The sequence below is a fragment of the Natrix helvetica genome, assembly GCF_964273705.1.
Source record: "Natrix helvetica genome assembly, chromosome: 6".
Lineage (NCBI taxonomy): Eukaryota > Metazoa > Chordata > Lepidosauria > Squamata > Natricidae > Natrix > Natrix helvetica.
This window is the reverse complement of record NC_138553.1, coordinates 41,496,816-41,518,194: the sequence shown is the minus strand read 5'-3', so window position 1 is coordinate 41,518,194 and position 21,379 is coordinate 41,496,816. Positions and strand designations below refer to the sequence as shown.

At 36.1% G+C, this 21,379-nt stretch overlaps 1 protein-coding gene across 3 annotated transcripts in view; it reads left to right on the top strand.

The window, feature by feature from the left end:
* The window catches only part of TMTC2 (transmembrane O-mannosyltransferase targeting cadherins 2), a 253,147-nt gene that overhangs the window by 222,470 nt on the left and 9,298 nt on the right, over positions 1–21,379 (top strand). For all 3 annotated transcript variants that reach the window (XM_081958577.1, XM_081958576.1, XM_081958578.1), the window contains exons 10-11: positions 1,332–1,446; positions 2,938–3,001. In XM_081958577.1, the coding sequence (XP_081814703.1) occupies positions 1,332–1,446; positions 2,938–3,001 (179 nt within the window). The remainder of the gene's footprint in view (positions 1–1,331; positions 1,447–2,937; positions 3,002–21,379) is intronic.

Sequence of the window (21,379 nt, the reverse complement as noted above, 5' to 3'; positions counted from 1 at the left end):
ATTCTGTAGCTTGAAAACAGTTTTGAAACATTTAGCAGTAATGCTACTGTTCACAATGTATGCCCAGATTGCTTAGTGTGATTCAGTATGTTCATAGAGGCTTATACAGATAGTCGTTGATTTACAGCCATTTGTTTAGTTACTGTTTAAAGTTGCAAAACTACTGAGAAAAGTGGCGTGACTGGGCCTCGCACTCATGACTGTCATAGCATTCTCACAAACATGCGATCAGCATTCACCTGCTAGGCAACCCTCATATTTACAATGGTTGCAGCATCCTGGGCTTATGTGAACACCATTTATGACCTTCCCAACTGGCTTCCTGTAAGCCTAGTCATTGGGGAACCCAGATTCACTTAATGACTGCGTGGTTCACCTAATAAGTTCAGTTGGCAAAAAATCAAGTGCAACCCACTTAACAATTGCCTTGCGTAGCAATGGAAATTCTGTTCCCAATTGTGGTCATAAATTGAGAACTACCAGTAGATTTGATTCTTTTTAGTATACTGCAAGAGACAGGAAACAATGGCAAAAAAAGTTCTGCCAAATAACACTCTTTATAATAGCAGCCACTGAGATTTCGAGTTAATTTCCTTTGAATAATACATTTTCCTAATAATTGCAAAGCATGTAATATTTCTGTGTTATAATAAAATTGATTATTTGCATTAAATGACTGTAATTATGCACTCACTTGATAAAATTTACAACTAATCATGTAGCGTGTTGTTCTCTAGCTGAACCTGCAGAGTTTTTCTTTGTTAATGTTTTTAATTTTCTTCTTAGTTCATTTTGGTTAACATAGCATGCAGTTAATAATTCACAATGCAAATTGTCCTCTTATTGTAAGTTTAACTGGATCAGAATGATCTTAGAGTGCTGAGAGTATTTTGGCATATTTTGTAATGCTTTGAAAAGAAACACTACAACCAAATTAAAATTAATCAGTAATTAATTGCTGCCCTCTAACTTGTCAACAAGCATAATGTTTTCTTCAGTTGTTCTAAAACTTACATTTAAGTTACTTGAAAATTAAAGAATTGTGCTGCATTTTTCCCTTCTGTTAATAGAAGGTTCTTTGCTTCAGCGGAGGCTTCCCTGAATAGAATTCAGAATAAGGTTGTTTTTTGTACTCCAAATTTACTCTTGCTTTTACAGTATCCCAAACTGTTCCTTTTTGGAACATATTTGACAATTGGAAAGGGGGAAGGGAGAATCAGCAAAAAAAGGGTATTTTTTCTATTGATGGAAACTTATCATTCATAGAGTGATGTAGCCCTGTCAGGGTTTAAGTGTGAGGTGTGCTGTAATTGTTAATATCTATTTTTCAGGCCAGTTTCTGTTAGAAGACTCTCGGTTGATGGAAGCGGCAGAGATGGCCAAGAAAGCAGCTGAGTTGGATAATACAGAGTTTGATGTTGTGTTCAATGCGGCTCATATGCTTAGGTCTTTTTATTTCATTGTCTTCAGTATCGCCATCAATATTTTACTGCATAAAATTAACAAGTTTAATATGCGTACAGTTTTTCCAGAATGAAAAACAGAAGATCACACGGCATTTCTCAACTTCATGCTTGTATACATTGCATACATCCTGCTTTTTAAAATTATGGTTAAATCTGATTACTTTAATGAAGACAACTCACACTGGAATCCCGTGCCAATTTTGCCATTATTATTATTATTATTATTATTATTATTATTATTATTATTATTATTATTATTATTATTATTATTATTATTATTATTATTTTGCCATTTTTATTGAGGCTGTACAGAGTCTAATGCTCAAATAGCACAAAAAGTGATTACTACTACATTCCGTTCACTTTATATTTAAAATCAGCAGAGGTTTTTTTCCCCCTGATAAATGAATATAGCAAATGAAGAAAACAAGTATGGGAGAGATTTGAGGACAACCCTCAATTTTAGAAGAAACAATTGCTGTTCACAACTTGGGTGGTGCAATAGTTCCAGTACTGAGCTAAGTTTTATGCACAGAAGCCAGTTGGGAAATTTTGTTGTTCCCCTGATGTCGTATCTGCATCAGGCTCTGCAACCAGCTCCTCATCACATCATGCATTGATTGCTTCACTGTGTTGAATTAAGTGAATTTAGGGCAAAACAAGTAGATGCTGCAACCAAGCAGAATGAATGTTAATCATCAGTAAGAACAGGCGACCATTATTATTTTTTGTATGGGTGATCATATCATCTCTGAATTACTTATTCAGCTCAATCTCTTGAGTTTGTTTTTTTTAATGTGTGTAAGCTAGAAGGTAACCCAAAATAGATAGTTTTTGTATCTATTCAAGAGAATCAACAAGCATTCTTTCCTCAGGCTCATTGTGTGTTTGTGTGTGTGTGCTTTTCTTTTTAAAGTGAATGCAGTGCTTTCTGCATTGACTTGCTTGCCCACAGTTGCCATAGACACATAGGCTAATCTATTCAGCTATATAGAATTATGATGTCATCCAGTTCAATGGCAAATTTACAAATAATTGATAATGTTCCTAAAGCAAGCACAACTGCTGGAACCATTTCTATCACTTTGCTTCATGCTACTGGTTTAGATATATTAAAATACTGTAGTTTTCTATATCTGTAATTGGGAACTACATTTTCATGTAACTTTAATGATTAGCCTACTGGGGTTTAATTTCCAATTTTAAAAGCTAAGACATGAATTAAAATTGTTTACAAGCTAATTTTTAATGGTATATATAGACTCAAATGTTTTGTTTATACTAATGTGGACTTTGTAATTATATCAATTTCATTATTTAAAAACTGTATTTTAAGTTAATGAATCATTCACATCATAATCAGTAGCTGAAAATGTATTTTAACTATAAATGTCAATGATTAAATTATTTTTTCTCTTTCTATTACCAGATTGAATATCACTGAACTTGCCCTTTTTTCTTCTCTTAATAGACAAGCTAGTCTCAATGAAGCAGCTGAAAAATATTACAAAATGGCAGCTGAGCTAAGACCTAATGTAAGTACTTTCTTAAAGAAAATACATTACAGAGATATTGAGCTAGCCCAGAGAGAAAACCAATAGATTTTGAAGAATTATTAATAATAATGTTTTGTAAGCATCTTTTAAAAGCAACTCACAGCAGCACTCTAATAAACCTTAACATTTGTCGAGTAATTATTGTAGATAATTATGTTGATAAAGTGATTATATATGCATGTTTTTCCCCTTTCATTTGTGCATTTTAAATTTGGGTTCTTGATCATATTGTGAAGTGACAGCCAGGCTAACTTTACTGATTCCAAAAAGTGACAGTGAAACTGTTTCATTATCAGTTGTTCCTTTCTGGAATGAGATGAGGAAAGGGGATTCCATTTTTTTGTTTGATCACAAAATTAAAAGGTATGGCAGGTATATTTTTGGCTGTCCTCAAAACTTTTTTTATTTACATATTAAAAGCAGTAAACATGATAATAGACAAGGTTTGTAGACTCATCATGGACATAGAAAGGACTTTGAAAGTCTTCTAATACAATTCTATGCCTGTGCAGAATTCTCACATTAGCCCAGACAAATGGCTGATCAAGCAGCTATGACTTCAAGAGGCAGGCTGTTCCATTGCTTAATAGCGCTCATAGTCAGAAAATTCCTTCTTACTTCAATCTTAATCACTTTTCTTTCAGTCCAGCCATTGAAGTTTGCCTTACCTTAAGTATTACTGGGAATGAATACACAACTTCTTATTTTGACAGCTCTTCAAATATTTAAAAATTGCTGCCATGTTTCTCCTAAGCCTTTGATTCTTTAGGCTAAAGATACCCAGATATTTTTTAAAAATTCCTACTTGTGAACAAAACCACTCTCCTTACAGATTATACTTCATTCCTGACTATAGACTTCTCCAGTTGTTAAAACAGCTTAGTCATCAGAATGGATAGTATATGGGAATATATTCATGTCCAATGTATTATCTTAACATGGTGCTATAAGATCAACCAAGATATCACATATTTTAAACATGCAAATGAGAGTACATTTTTACTCTAAGCATTCAGAGTAAAATTCCAATTCATTTTGGAAAAATCAGAGCCTATGCTTTCAAATGAAATCCGGTGTTGGAAGGAACTATATTTCTATAAAGATAGAACATTCAGGAATTGTGTTTGATATCTGAACTTTTTCTAAAGCTATTATCTTGAAAGAAGGCTGCTGAAGTTAATCACACATATGTTCTTAAAAAGTATAAACACTTCGAAGTATAACTCTGAAGTGTCAAATAAAAGCTGAGCAGATCATAGATTTTTCAGTCCCAACCACTGTGAGTGTGATGACCTACATCACACAATCTGACTAGTCTCATATCAGGTCTGTCAAACCTGTGACAGTTTTAAGCCCTATATCTTCATCAACTTGTCAAATGCAGCTGTTTCTGCTCTACTCATTCAAAAAGATTTGATTAACTATTACATATATATTAGCATAATAACACATGCATGTATGCAAACACCCATAGTAAAAGATCTGGATATGCCTTTAAGCAAAATAAGTGCAGTTCCGTGGCATAATTTTATGAGCAATGGGAAGTATTTATAGATTGTGGGTTCTGCATATGTAAATGGCTTCTATCTCTTTAATCCAAAATATTTTGTTCAGAAGTCTACCAAATAAAGCAAACTGCTGGTAAAAACAAAACTTCTCTGCCATACATGGCATTTAGCTCAACAAGGAAACTCTCCTTATGCCCCAACTTTCTGGAACATATTACCAATAAACTATATTATTTTAATAACTAATAAATTAGAAACACATTCTGGTCCTTCTAATAATAATCATGTGTTGTTTTCATGAATTATAGCATAATGTAGTTTGTTACCAACCTAAGTTATTAAAAGCCTGTTATGCTTCTTTCTAAGTAAGAATACTTTATTCTTTTCTGTGTTATATGATGATGCAATGAAATAATGTAACCATGCAGAACTGGTTTGAACAATTTGGATTCCATTTGCACCAAGATTAAATTATCAGATTAAGATCAGGTGAATCAAGGTTCAATTCCAACCCCCATCAGTAAGATCATGTCACGCCCACCGCCTGTGTAGCAAAGGGGAAAAAGTCGCAATACATCACGTGATGATGCTGTGATGACACGAGTTTGACACCCCTGATGTATACTCATGAGTCAATCATCATGTTTGAAGAAAAAAAAAAGCTATTTATTCAGTTAGTTAGTTTGTCAAACATGTAAAAAAATTACAGGTGTAAGTACAAACATAAATATGAACACAGTAAAAGGGTACAAATGGAGACAGTAGGACGGGGCGGTAGGCACACTGGTGTGCTTATGCACACCCCTTACGGACCTCTTAGGAATGGGGTGAGATAAACAGTAGACAGTCTTAGGTTAAAATTATGGGGGGTTGGGGATGTAACAACAGAGTCAGGTAGTGCATTCCAGGCACTGACCACTCTGTTGCTGAAGTTGTATTTTCTGCAATCGAGTTTGGAACAGTTTACCTTGAGTTTGTATCTATTGTTTGCTTGTGTATTATTGTGGTTGAAGCTGAAGTAGTCATTGACAGGTAGGATGTTGTAGCAGATAATTTTGTGTACTATGCTTAGGCCAAAGCGTAGGCGGCATAGTTCTAGATTCTCTAAGCCCAAAATTTCAAGCTGGTGGTATAGGGTATTCTGTTGTGAATAGAGGAGTGGAGTAGTCTTCTTGTGAAATAGCTCTGGACTCTCTCAATTGTATTAATATCTGATATACAGTGTGGATTCCAGGCAGACGAATTGTATTCGAGAATTGGTCTAGCAAAGGTTTTTTATGCCCTAGTTTGCAGTACAGTATTATTGGAGGAGAAGCTTTGCAAGATTAGGTTGATAACTCTTAATGACTTTTTGGTAATGCTGTTACAATGAGCTCTGAATCTCAGTCTGATATATGATTATCAATAAATAACTTTCTCTCGTGTCTACATTAACTCTTGATTAGTACTTGGAGAAACTCAGGTTCAAATGCACTGGTAGCTATGAAAGTTTATTAGTAACTTCATGCCAATCAGTGTCTTTCTGTCCAACCTATTTCTTCCTAAAGAAAAGGAAGAATTTAAATCTAAGATTATTTGTAAAATTTGCCTTGTTTTGAGGCTTTCATTAGCTCCATCCAACTACAGTACTGTGGTGTGTCTTTCCCTTCAGGTTATTATTTCTTCATATTCCTGTTTTGTTATTCACACCTCAATCATTATTTTATTAATGGCCGAGTTATTAGTTATTATTTTTTGCGTTAAACACCATTCATTCTTGTACTACACACACTTCTTAAATAATGAATAACCAACACATTCAGCTTTAATGTTTTTCTGGCATATGCATCTCTCATTTCAATGTAACAAATTAGCATTTGAGCGTGGTACGTTTCTCTATTCATTTCCCACATTTAAGACACAATAAAAATTAATCTACTTGTTTTAATTTTTTGCTGCTTAAGTATTTTTCACTCCATTTTCCCTGTCACATCATACTCTTGGTCTTTGATATATTAATTTATAGGTCCATATTCCTTGTTGCCTCATAGACTTTATTTATACTTTATTGCAAATCATTCAGAGCCTCAGTCAACAACATAACCTTATTGGCACTTCCGGTTCCGGCGGCTACGGCGACGGGCAAGTCCGTTGCCCGCTCCCACTCCCCGGTGGGCTTCCCCCGCCTCTGGGGGGGCACAGGACGCCCCGGAGAGGCGTCCTGCCGAAGGAGCGGCTCGCGGAGGACCCTGGCATCGGCGGCGGCTGGTGGGGGCTTCTCCGCTTTGCTCCAGGCATCGAGGAGCAGTCTCGGAGGGCACGTGTGTGTCTCGCTTCAGGCTGATCGGACGATGCAAAATTGAAGGAAGCAGTGGCGGTGTGGTGAGGCGCTTCCTCTCTTCATTCCCTTTCTCTTGATTTGATGGACTTTTCAGCGACTTTAAAAGTTAAACTCTCGGATTTTTTTGGAGGTGTGGCTGGAGGGAGGGGGATTTTTCCCCCCCTTGGACAAGCGGCTTGAGAAAATTCTGCTTTCGCCCCCAGGGGAAGGAGGAGGGGGGAGAGCCAACCAATGATGCCTCACCCCTGTAAAAGTGATTTTCACTGGATTTAGCTCCAGAATTTATTGATGACCTGAGAATTTTGTGAACTTTTAAAACTTTACTATGCCTCTGAGCCCAAAGCTGGCAGGGCAAGATGGCACACTTCCGTTGTCTTCATGAACTGTGAAACCTGACTCCACCTTTAAAATTCAGGCTTCCGGTCTTTGTCTCCGTGTCACCCAGAAGAATCTCTTGTGGATTGTTATTTCTTGAACTCTCTGGGGGGAAAATTCCTCTCTATTGCTAGACTGACTAAAGAAACTCCCATTTGCTTGGATCTTCTGCCTCCTGGACTCATCTGCCTGCTCTACTTCTCCAGCTGTCCACTCTCTATACTGACTGATCTCTCTACTTTATAAACTATGTCTCCAAAAAGACCACCCCCTGGAAAACCTGGCTTTGCTACTTCTGCACCAACATCTGCAACATCCAGTCCTGCCACACAGTCAAAGATTACAGAACTGATGCAACCTAAGAGTACAGAGATGGATTTGCAACAAATGCTTCAGCAACTTATACAGGGCCAGGAAGAAATTAAGAAACAATTAAAGGAAATGAAGGAAGAAATTAAAGAGAATCAGGCCCAAATTTATAAGAACTCACAGAGACTGGACCTTGTGGAGGGTGGGGTGGTGGAGGCGAGGGGGGGGGTAGAAGCATTGCAGAAAAATGAAAACAGAGTTTGAGAGAATGTCCTTTTATCTTAGATTTCAAAATGTTATAGAAGCAGATGGGGAAAATATAAGGGACATTATGACTAACATTTTAGCTGAATACACACATAAAGATAAACAACAGATGGAATGGGAGATAGATCTGGTCTATAGAGAGAACTCAGCATATGCCAGAACACACAATGTACCCAGGGAGGTCCATATTAAATTCCTTAGGAAAAGCACAAGAGACGAAATTCTGGGTGTACAAAGGGGGCAAGCATTGACATATCACGACAGGGAGATAACCATCTTGAAGCAGATCCCCCAAAAAATTAGGGAGAAAAGGAAAAATTATTCGCAATTGGCGAATAAATTATACCAGAAGGGGGTGTGGTTTAGATGGTTGATGCCTGAAGGTATGCTGTTATTCTGGGAGGAGACAAGAATTAGAATCAATACACCCATAGAGGCACAGGCCTTTATGGAAAAAAACAAAGCGAACCTAGAAAAAACAGAAGACTCTACAACGGTTACGCAGGACACGGGAGGGGCCGGAGCTCTGCCAGCGGGGGGTGAAGGGGCAATACCAAGAAAGCTCAGATCACAAAAATGAATAAGAAAACCACATTGTTATAAACAGACCGAAAGTAATAATGAAATTATGTGTAGACTATATACTATAATATATAAACTGATTGAAAATTTTTCTAGAATTAATATGCTGATTTTATATTTATCATGTATTAATGTTTTATATTTAGATGTATTTTATGAGTTTGGAGGGAGGGGGCGTCTGCCACACTTGCAACTGCCAAAATTTGTACACCATTCCACTTACCCTTTTCCCTATAAATGTTTAAAAAACCAATAAATTTTTTTTGAAAAAAAAAAACATAACCTTATTGGCATATTCTTTATTTTATTTTGATCATAATCTATTCCTGTACTATTCCAATAAGAATTCATCCAAAGATTTTTCCAGGCACACTGAAAAAACTAATCCCCCTATCATTTTTGGATTATGTCATATTTTTATAAAGGAGTATTAATGGTATGCTTCCAAATATTAAGCATAGGTGCAATCTTCATACACACATTCAGTTGTAGCATAAACTACAAACTATACCTATATTTTAATATTTCTCCATTTACATTGGCAGCCCTGGGTCATTTTAGAGATTTTTTTATTCTGCCTGTATTATTTTTTTAAAGGTGGTGAACATGCATAATATTCCTTACTCTATTTTCCCACAACAACCCTTTGATTCCTGAAGTGTAACTAGAATGCACAGTCTCGTGGTTTCTAGTCCAGCACCTAAACCATTACACTAAAATGGATCTCAATATTTTGCAACATTCAAATTGGCTCTCAGTTTTTGACAACATTCTCATAGCATGTAATATTTCCTTTCATTTATTTCATCATCATTCTATATGTTCTCTTTACATTCATTCTGTTCTATATGTCATCTTTACATTCATTCTGTTGTGAGAGTAATCCATGTTTCAAGAACTGAACCTTCTCTTTATGAAGTAGTTCTATTTTTACTCTTTTACTCTTTTACTTGCCATGTATACATATGAGTAGATTTCTATTTGAAACTGTCACCTTAGTAAGTACTTAGCAATGTATTACTTTCATTAATTCTTTACTCTCAGAATGGCTTGATGGAATGGAATGTGTGGATGACTTTGGGGGATGAAGGGAAGAGATGCTGCCTAGGAAACAGACAGACAAGAGACACAGGAACTCCCAGTGGCTTAATGGTCAGAGAAATTAATCGATTGATTAATCTTCTCTTATATAAAAACATATTTTTTCAGAAGGCATCTAATTAAAATACACACATACACACACACACACACACACTGTCTCAGGTGTTGTTCCCATACCTTATATAAATCACTGTTTTCTCACTTTATCTAGAATATGGGAAGAAATACTACGTTCTGTAGCTAACAGCAGAGTAAAGAACTTGTGGTTATACAATTACTGACAGCCTTAGCTAGCATAGAATCATGTTATCAGAGTTCAGCAATAGGCCTGCATGTTTATCATCTCTGTCTTAATAAAATTCTTGATGCAATTAGTTTTGGATTAATTAATTTGTTTTGGATTAATTGAGTGCATTAGTCATTTGAAAGCATTATATAAATGTTAAGCTTTTGTTGCTGGCTGATGCAGAGTAAAAGCAACTAATGTTCTAATTTAATCTACTTATTTTAAAATCCTGTTTTGCAAGTTCTAGAAGTAAGTGTTTTTTAGGCTGCCGTTTCAGAACAGAAATGGATAAACATTCAGTCATATGAACTGCCCCCCTAGTCTTGGGGTTGTTGCCCACTTACAAATTAGGGAGGATCAGCTATGTATATTTTGTTATTTTCCTACACTTGATTTTTTTTAAAGTCACTTTTCATTGCATATTTTGAGGAGTTCTTATTTTTACTCATCCTTATTTTTCTTATGCCTTTTCATCACAGTTTGACCCCAAGAAATGTAAGTGCTTTCCTATCAGGTGATTTATTGTCCATGTTGGATTCTCCCCAACATTATTTTTTCTTTACAATATTATTACTTTACAATAATAAAAAAAGCTTGTTCCCCCCGATTCGACTTGACTCCTGAAACAGTTAAGTTTTTGTTTGTTTGTATGTTTGGCTGCATGTTGAAATTTTTCAAAATGGGTCCCTGTGCTTTGGCATTAGGCAACAGGCCAAATTTGAAATGAAATCCATATTAAACAGAACAAGAGCACATGAAAAACTGGCCATTATCGAAAATATAATTGGAAAGCCACGTGCAGGTATATTACAAGTCTATATATATGGAAAAGAAATTACTTGGTAGTTCAAAAAGTGATGACCAGGAGCTCAACTGCACCTATGTGTACTGTAATTGCATACAAAATATACATTGCTTAAATAGCATTGAAATGTTCCAATGTTATGTTTGGAAAGTGTCCTATTCAGTAGCTTTCCAGTCTTTCTCGCCTTTCTGTTTGCAAGCCTGGTTCTTGGCAAGCACATGTAGTGTATCTCTTAAGAGCTATTTAAAATTGGCACAGTATTCTCCTTACGATAGTTAATTAAATGGTCCCTGTGCCAAGAAACCAAATCTAGCTTTAAGTTTGTGTGTGTATGTATATTTGTGTCTTTGCTAACTGATAATATAATTTTTCACTGCTCTATTTAAATTTTGAAAGCAAGATTGCTAAACGTTCGACATATGTATATAATTTGATGTCACAATGTCTAGGGCAACCTTGACAAAGGAATGCAAACCAGAGAATTTAAAGTATATGTGCAGCAATATTATATCAGTATTCTAAGATCTCAAATCTTGGGGCACAGCTGAGTGTTCTCTCTCTCTCTCATTGGGAAAGTTCTTTCACAATAACAATCATGTTTTGGCACTGAGAAATAATGAGCACACCTTCATCCTTCTCCCCTAAGTCCTTAAGATTGGTTCTGCCATTTCTAATTTAGTAACGAAACACGGGAAATTACTGCATCTCATGTAAAACTATGGATTGGAAATTAGAGAGGGGGAAAAGAAACAGAGACTCATTCACTTTGGTTCAAAGAATGGGTTTTGGCAGCACAAGTGAACATCTTTCCTCTTTTTAGGCAAGGAAAGAAAAGCAGCTGTTGCTTTAAACCATTTTGTTTTCATCACAAAAGTAAAAACTCCTGTTTTTATACAGTACATAAATTTCATGTTCTTTATAATTGGCATGTCACTTTCTGACTTGTGTTTATTTATATTTTAAAATCCATATTCCCTTTCCTTTTCTATTTCGTGATTTAGATTTGTACATCTTTCTTGCAGAATGCAAACCTACAGACGTTTAGAAAAACATTCTTCCAGGAAGCATTTTGATTCCCAATCAAGTCTAAACACACAAACACACACACACACACAAACACACACACACACACAGTGTTCCCTAAAGCCTCCCACCTAAGCCCAGCCAAGGTTTATTTCAGAGCTAGATCAGGTCAGCATGAGGCTGCAACCTCTTAAGACTGTACATGTCAGAGAAAGTGAGAAAATGAATTAAAAGAACTTTGAGGAACTCAAGCTTTTGGCTGTTATAAATGTAGGACTCACATGAATATTAAATATTCTTTACATGTGCCATGTTGTGTGTTTTCCTTTGTTGCATTAAATCTAATATTTCTTTAACTGCACCGAATATTTATATGGACAATCGATATCATCCATAGAAGGTATTTGGTACAGCTAAGGAAACAAACAGATTTAATGCAACAAAGTACAAGACAAAAGATGGTTTTTATTGACTCCTTCTGGACTTCTTCCTTTACCACCATGCTGCATTTTTTTGCATATATTTTCCCACTAGATAACTGGTATATCTGACATTCTTTCATTAACAACTTTTGCCAAGGAGTGACCCTACTACTGGGTAGAATGAGGTTGTTGCCTTAGGCAGCAGGAGCAACAGCTGTCAATTGAAGCGCTTTAGTCTACTAGCTGCCTATCAACTTTAGTCCAGGCCAAAAACTCTAGGAGATAGATGCAGTGTTATATATGCTTGCTGAATATTGATAATAGATGGTAGACAGGTAGGCAAGCAGCAGGTAGGTAGATAACAGACAGACAGACAGATATTAGCATCATACACACATGCAAATAGTACAGTTCACACTAACAGTATGTACATGAAAGTAATGCTAAGATCTATACCCAATGATACTTATATTCTCTTATGACAGATAGTTACAGATAAAAGGCATACAATATTGTGTATTGGGATGATTCTTCGAATTAGGATTGTCAAACTCAGCATGATTAATCCTAATGGAGTCTCACTCGCTAACTGATTAAAGGATATATCGTGACTGACTGTTAAACAATAACCTTTCCAAAATACTTTCCTCAGCATTGCCACAGACATATCTGATTTGTAGTTCTTATCATTCTGAATATGATATGACAATGCTCATGATCAATTTAAAAGTAATCATGAAGATGATTAATCTTGAAAATACACAGGGTAAGGATTTCTGTTTCTGATGAACACAATATGCTGACTATGAGTCACTGGAATAAAAATTACCTGTGGTAGAATAGAATCTAGCAGGTTTATTTGATAAAATCCAAATAGAGCTAAGTGGCCAAGATTAACTACTAGTGAAAGATTGAAATTACATTGGAAGTAAATGTATGTCAAGGTTGATTTCCAAGCATGAGCAGAACATGCTTTGGAGGTGAGCCTTCACCACAAAAACATGTGGACATTGATCACCAGACCTGTGTACTTCAATTTTCTGCTATGTGGACTGACAACCAGAAGGGGCAAAACAAGTTTTCATAGATTTATAAATCTAAATTAAAATGGTCCACAAGGAGCAGAAGTTGACAACAGCCAAACCACAGAGATTATTATTTGATAGTTCAATTTTTTAGATTTATATCTCGCCTTTCCTATAGGAGATCAAGATGACAATCATGGCATGCCCTTTTCCAATATTTACTCATAAATCAGCCTTTTCAGACAGATTGAAGGGAGAGAGAGAATGACTGGCCCCAAAGGACTCAATCGAGCCAGTTTGGTCTAGTGGTAGTTTAAGACACCAGTCTAGAAAGCAAGAGGCCACGAGTTCTAGTCCCACCTTAGCAGGAAAACTAGCTGGGTGATCTTGGACCAGTCACTGTGTCTCAGCCCAATTCACATCACAGGGTTGTTGTTGGGGGGAAAATAGGAAGAAAAAGGTGTATTGGATATGATTGCTGCCTTGAGTTATTTGCAAAAATAACAAGATATAAAGTAAATAAGGAAAAAAATATCAACCATGCTTAGCAAACAACTTAACTGCTACTCCAGCAATTACCTTCATCATCTTTAAGAGGGAAAAAGAAATGGTCTTGCATAAAGGAGGAACTAAGTTACCCCAGGAAAATGAAAGTTTCAGTCTCTCTCCCTCTCCCTCTCTCTCCCCCCCTCTCTCCTTCTCTGTCTCTCTCCCTCCCTCCTTCCTTCCCTTCCCTCCCTCCCTCCCTCTCTCTTTCTCTCTCTCTCTCTCTGCCTTGAATTATTTGACATTCTTCTTTTTTTGTATATGCTTGTATGGTGTAGGAGATGACAAGGCTGAGCCCAAGGGAATGGTCAAATGCATAATCACACATGAGACCCTACACACCCACAAGTGATCTAAGGCCAACCCACCTTGAATTCCTTATCTATCGCCAAGTTCCCTTAACCCTTAGTAATTCAGATTCTTGAAGAAAACTTAATTATGCAATTAATCTTTATATCCACTTGAACTGCCTGGATCTCCTGATATCGTTGGCGCCTGACATACGGTATGGTATATCATACAAAAAGCATATCAAATCAAATACAAAGATACCATATCAAAATTATCTGGAGAACATATTATCTATAAATAGAGCCCCAAATTCAGAGAAATATATGTAGATATATTAATTAAAGTCGATCATTAGGTCTCTGAGGCCAGGAATTTAGAAACATCTCTCTCTAGCCATTTTCCTTGGTCAGTTGTTGTCTAAACCCATCGGTTTCTTTTAGGTATAAGATATTGTATAGTGATTAGTAATGAAGTAAGCTTAGTCTAGTAAGCTTTTGTATAAGCAGCTTTGTTATCATGCTATATTGCCTAGGTAGGATAAAAAGTCTTTGGGCAAACCCAGTCTTTGTCAAAGGGATAGAGTCAGTGTCAGATTTAGAAAAGCTCATGCTGCAGATTGAAAAAAAAAATGAATGAGAAGAGAATTACTCCAGATACTTATCAGTGGAATTTAGAGAGAGGTTTGCGTCTGGGGCATGAGAATGACAGTCTCCTGTCTAGCCCATTTCTCAGACAGTTTTCATTATAGGCAGTGCAGTTTCCTCATGAACCTAACAATAAATGAACAGGAGAAGCTAATGATGGAACTAGCTCACAGAGCAACTGATAAGGAACAGGTATTATTGACCAGACTAACTTGAACTCCCTTATGTAGTGTAACTAAGCCTATTACTAGGAGGTTATATTTTATTGGATGTATTAAACTTCAGATACAATGTTAATATTGAAACATATCAGAAAATTATTAACCTTTTTTTAAAAATAGGTCATAATGCAGATCCTGCCAAAATGGTTGCATAGTAGCAATAGTAAAAGTGCTTAGACTTATATACTGCTCCACAGTGCTTTAGAGCCCTTTCTAAGTAATTTTACAGAGTCAGCATATTGCCCCCAACAATCTGGGTCCTCATTTTACCTACCTTGGAAGGCTGGAAGGCTGAGTCAACCTTGAGCTTCTCAGAATCGAACTGCCGAACTGCTGGCAACCAGCAGTCAGCAGAAGTAGTCTGTAGTACTGCATTCTAACCACTGTGCCATCACGACTCTTAAAAGGATCAGCCCATATTGACTGTAATTATATGTAATCATATATCACATATATTGTATATACTTTATCAGTGGCTCCTAGCATCAAATATAAAATGTACAAAAGATACAGAACTGCCTTTGATGTTGATTATAATTCTGATACAATACAAAGTGTAACCATATGTAAAGAGAGATTTACTATCTAATACACGCAACAAAGGTCTATATGTTCCAATGATTAAACTGTGTCCTGGGCATAAAAAGATACAACTCCCATAAATAAAAATTCAATGATTTGAGTGTGCTTATATTTTCCATATGGCATATAATTATATGCAGAATAATTCTCAAAATATTTGGGCTAAAGAACTGGGGAAGTTTAATTGTAAGCAATTTGTGATGTCTGGAACACATATGGGCTTTGTTTTTTCCAAAACTACATAACTATATCATTTAAAGGATTATAAATCTTTAAGAAGTGAGATAAAGCTAATTAAATAATATTTTAAATGTTTCCCTACAGAACAAAATAATAATTCTTTAGGGTTTTTCCCCACTGTGCATCAAGCTTTTGATATATAGCTGTTGAAAAAAAAATCTAAACTCATCCTTAGTTCTTTGGGAGACTGCATGTTACCACATATCAATATTTAATTGCCCAAAGTTGGGAATTTATATTTCAGCTGTATTTTAAACAACAAATAAAATTATATTGAAATGTAAACATCAGATAAAGCAAGTTCAGAAAGTGATATTTGAAAAGAAGTTTATACTGTAAAGGCAGATCCCAATTTGTTTTCAGGTTGAGCTAGCTGCTCTCTTTCCTGTACTTAATATTGTTGGATGGATAATTCTTGAATCAAATCTGGTGTACAGATTGTCTTCAATATATGACTTCAATTGGGATTGGAATTCGATTGCTAAGTAATACAATCACTAAGTGGGTTGTGCTAGTTTTTGCTGTTTTATTAAGCAAATCCAGCTTCCCGTTGACTTTGCTTTTTGGAAACCAGCTGCAAGGTCCCAAGTGGTGCTCATATGACCCTAGTACTTTGGATACTACTCATACATATATGCTAGTTGCCAAGTGCCCACATTTGGATCACATAACTGCAGGGGCACTGCAATAGTCATAACTGTGAGGACCAATGATACTGTAAATCACTTCTTTCAGCAGCATTATAACTTTAAACAGTCATTAAACAAATGGTGATAAGACAAGGTCTCATATGTTTATGTGTGGATTTTTTTTCCTTTGCAGTATTTTACAAAAGAAGAAAAAAATGACTTAATATGAATAAAGAAGAACTGGCTTTTCTAACCATCTTCCTTATCTGCAAGCTGTAGTGTTCTATAGCAGCTTATCCTGCAATTGTTAATTAGACACTTAATAGACAGGTACATAACGAGGCAGATAATCCTTCAGCTAACTACCTGTATAGCCTTAGCTGTTTAAATCATTAGAGGGTAAAACTAACACTTTAAATTGAGCCAAACTGACAATCACTGTAGATCTTTCAGTGTTAGAATGATATGGTTGCAATTATCTGCATCTAGAGCAGCCTAGACAGCACATTTTCTACCAATGTAAATTTCATGGCACTATTCTTTGTAGACTGCACAGAGTATGTAGAATGTTGTTTTCAAACAGCCAGTGATTATCCCTTTTGATTCAGGTAAAACTTGGTTGATAATTGTGGTTGGCATAAACCATTTCTTTTTCATATAATTTCATTAAGAATGTTAATTATAATACTAAAAACTAATACAATAAACTTAGAGAAAAAGAATGGAAAGAAAAAATGGGGGGGGGGAGAATATAATAAAAAGAACTATATAAAGAAGTTACTTCGAACCTTCATCACAACAAATTTAAATGTAAACAAATTTAATAACTCTTCAAAAATTGAATAGATATCTCTTCATCCCATACCCCAGATGTTATCTAAAAATAAACCCATAAAACATCAATATTTAAATCCAGCAAAAACTCCATAAATATTTGCCAGTGCATTTCAAAAAAATAACCAAAATAAAAACGTCTAACATAGAACAAAAGAGCCATCTTTATATTCCTTTTACTCCTTAGAGTCCTACTTTTAATTCAATCAAATATTGTCATAGGCTTTGATTTTTCTTCAATTCTTCTGTATCCCATCCGACAGATGTTTTCAAGACTTAAACAAACCTCTTTTGTGGATCTAATTGGAAAATATTTTCCAAGGCAGTTTGTTGGTTTATCATTTGCATTTCCCTTTTGATTTTTAAAACTTCAGTCAGTTTCTTTTATGTATCAAGTAAAGTGCCCTTTTCAAAATCATTCTCTTGGACTGTCATTTATAGGTCCACATTCTGCACATACTCTGTCTTGTCAAATAAAATGTGTTCCACCTCTGTCATTTCATCATAAATAAAGTCTGTCCATGGAAGCACAGATGATTACTGAAAGTGCTGACATTGTAGTTATCATCCTGTCATCTTCTTGCCAGGAGAGGCATCCAGAGCACATGTGGGCTATCCTGTTCTCTCCTTATGCAGAGAGGTTTTAAAGAATTGGTCTATTTACTTGTTCCTAGGTCTTTGCTGCAATCATTGGCTCTGCTTTTGTAGAGCCATCTTCAAGTCCCCATACCTTGCCCAGAAGTGCTTTGTAATAATTTCTGACATTTGTTGTAACTGAATAAGATATACAAGGTATAGTAGTGTTCAAAACATTACACATTTTTTAATCATGCAAGTACATTTTTATAATAATCACTTGAAAGAAGAGAAACTACCATAAAGAGGACATTTCTTTCACATGACTTTCTATTATTTAAAGTTGGAGCTTTCTCCAACTTTCATATGAAATTCATATGAATATAAGCGTCCCAGGATAATTTTGCAGGATCCAATCTGAGTTGGTCACGCAACCAGAGGTTTAACCTTCTGAGCTTCAGACTCGTGCTGGAGCCCATCCTCAGGGAATTTCTCCCAACCAGAATGTAAAATGAATATATTCAAGTTGCTTAAGCAGCATCACCAAGAACCTGAAGGATAGCTACATCTCCATATCTGTTGTGAAAGTAGCACATTGAGGTCTGTCAAAAAGAAAATGCCAATTCCAAAGTGATTTGGCAGTACATGGTTCTTTTTAACAATAAAAAAATACTGTGTTGACATTTTGATTGCTTTCGAAAATCAAACACTGCAGCCTGGCAGTAACAGCAGAAATAAAAGTTCAAGTAAAATGCTTACTATCACCACATGAGGATGAAAAGGCCTGACAGCACATAATAGCATGGTCATTGGCAAGATGAAGCAGAACCACCCTGAGACTGGTGGTGCACCCGGGAGATAAATCTTTTTCATTTTCTCTTTTATTATTTCATTCCTCTTTATCAAGCTACTGTATGTGTTTTCAATTAGCGAACTCAAGCCTTCAGAGTACAGCTGGCTTAAGGAGGGAGAGCTACCCTAATATTAAGCTGAAATATCTGGATGCCATGTTTTTCAGAGCATTAAATCTTTTTTAGCAACAAAAGCCTCATGGCTGTTCTTTAAAAAATAGACACACTGAATGCAGAAAACAACAAACAACAGAATCAAGAATTTAAAGTCATTGAAATTACCTCTGTAAATATGTATTTAAATGCACATTGCCATATTGTATTGGCCAACAAATTAATGAAGCTATTTAAAAATCAGTGGTTGGATAGGTTTTTGTGCATTGGAGGAAAATCTGCTACCATGGTAAATAAAAGAGATAGGGCCTGGAAAGGCATTCATAAAATCATATATTTTAATTATTATCGCTAACAAAGGGCTATAAGGTTAAGCATTCATGGTCCCTCCAATCTATCCAAAGTCGCTATGAATATACAGATGCACATAATTTGAAATTTTGATTGGTATTCAAAACCTACACATTTTCATGAAGTCATCATTCCTTTTCAAATATAGAATGGCTGCTGTGGCTTAACATTTTTTGTGGTAGAAAAATTTACTCCAAATTAATTCTTAAATTTCTTTTAAGAAGATTCAAAAATGATTACCAAGTAAAATAATATGTTGTATCCATAGTTCCTATATTTAGATTGTTTCCATGATATACTGTATTTGCATCAAATATACTGTATGTTGGGCTCAATTCCAGTTCTTCTGTCTATCTTCAGCAGCGATGAATGCTGAATACCCTGAAAGACATCTTTCTGGCCATTGTACTAGATCAGGGGTGTCCAAACTTGGGAACTTTAAGACTTGTGGACTTCAACTTCTAGAATTCCCCAGCCAGCATGGCTGGCTGGGGAATTCTGGGAGTTGAAGTCCACAAGTCTTAAAGTCCCCAAGTTTGGACACCCCTGTACTAGATAGACCATTTGTAGAAGTTATGAAGATACTCTTTTTACTTACATTGTAATCACCAAAGTTTAACTTGACATAGCAATATCAGCCAACTCTATTTCCGTCCTTAGTCTTTTACTCTGGTTTCCCTGTGAGAAAACAACAATGGGACAGTTGTCCTTAGGCTTCATGATAACCTTTTAAATTCCTTGTTAGCTGCTATCCCAATGCAAGGAAGTTACTAAAGGACAGTTTTAAATTTGTTCACCAAAGAACCTTAGAATATGCTAACATTTTTTCTTTTTCTTTTGTGGAATGGCTGTTATGATTACTTGCCAGCAGAATTTCTAAAACCCCCAAAGATAGTATGAACTGGCATATAAAAATGGCAGGCAAATGAAGTATAACATTTATAACATAAAATGCCTTTACATTTTGTCTTTGGATGTTGCCAGCAAGTCACAATAAAAATAAGTCACATAGAGTGCTACATTGAATTTAAATTGCATTATATTAATTGAAATTAGAGAGATTGTTACATATTACATCGCTATTGGCAATGTAAATTAATCATTTTGGACAAAATGTTTTTGAAGAAATTGGAAAAATTGCTCAACAATGTTACATCCTTATGAGGGGCATAGATTTAATATAGCAGAACAGTGGATACTATTTTTGAATCAATATTATTAAAATTGTGAGACACGGGATAGTCTGAAAAATTAAGGAAACAACAATAAGATTTGAAAAATCATCCAGTTAATTATTATTATATTCAAATATAGTCCCAGTTTCTGAAGTATATCAATAAAGTGATCCTCCAGGTATTCTATTTTTAACAAAAAAGGTGTCAGGCCTGCAGCCATCTTTTCTTTTGGGTCTTTGGCCTGCCATACTTTCTATTATTCTGCTATGCAATTTCTATTGTGGGAAAATGGGAGGGGTTATTATAAGGAGTCACAAACTACCGTATTTTTCGCCTTATAAGACGCTCCGGAATATAAGACGCACCCAATTTTAAAGGAGGAAAATCTAGAAAAAAAAGATTTTTGGGCTCAATTGCCACTCAATTTTGGGCTCAATTGTGGTCATAAGTTTTCTTTCTTTGTTTGTTTCTTTCATCTCTCTCTCCCACTTTCTTTTTTTTTCTTTTCTTTTTTCATTTTTTCTGCCTTTCTTTCTCTTTTTCTCTCTTTCTGTTTCTCTGTGTGTCTGTCTGTCTGTCTCTTTCTCTCTGTGTAGCTCTTTGTCTCTCTCTCCCTCCCCCCCTCTCTGTCTCTCTCTGTCATTCTTTCTGTGTTTCTGTCTGTCTCTGTATCTCTGTCTCCCTCTCTCCTCCCTCCTCCATCTGTCACTCTGTATGTGTGTCTGTCTCTCACTCTCCCCCCTCCCTCCCTCTCTCTCTCTCTCTGTGTTTCTCTCTCCTCCTTCCTCTCTGTCTATCACTCTGTGTGTACATGTGTGTGTGTCTGTCTGTCTGTCTCACTCAATCACTCACTCTGTGTGTGTGTGTGTGTGTGTGTGTGTGTCTGTGTGTGTCTCTGTCTGTCTGCTCCTCTCTCCGTCCCAACTGGAGAACAACCTTTTCTGTCCCCTTACCAGCCCATCCGGGAAGATGAGGAACGCGAGGGGGATCCCTCCCCCCCCACGGATGGGCTCCGAACCAGCGGAGCCTCATCCTTCTTTTTAAGCAGGCAGCTATCAGAGAGAAGAAGGCAGCGCGGCTTGTGCAGCCGAAGATCGCCTGCTTAAAGATCGCCTGCTTAAAGATCGCCTGCTTAAAAAGAAGCCTCGTCCTTCTTTTTAAGCAGGCGATCTTTAAGCAGGCGATCTTTAAGCAGGCGATCTTTAAGCAGGCGATCTTCGGCTGCACAAGCTGCACTGCCTTCTTCTCTCTGATAGCTGCCTGCTTAAAAAGAAGGACGA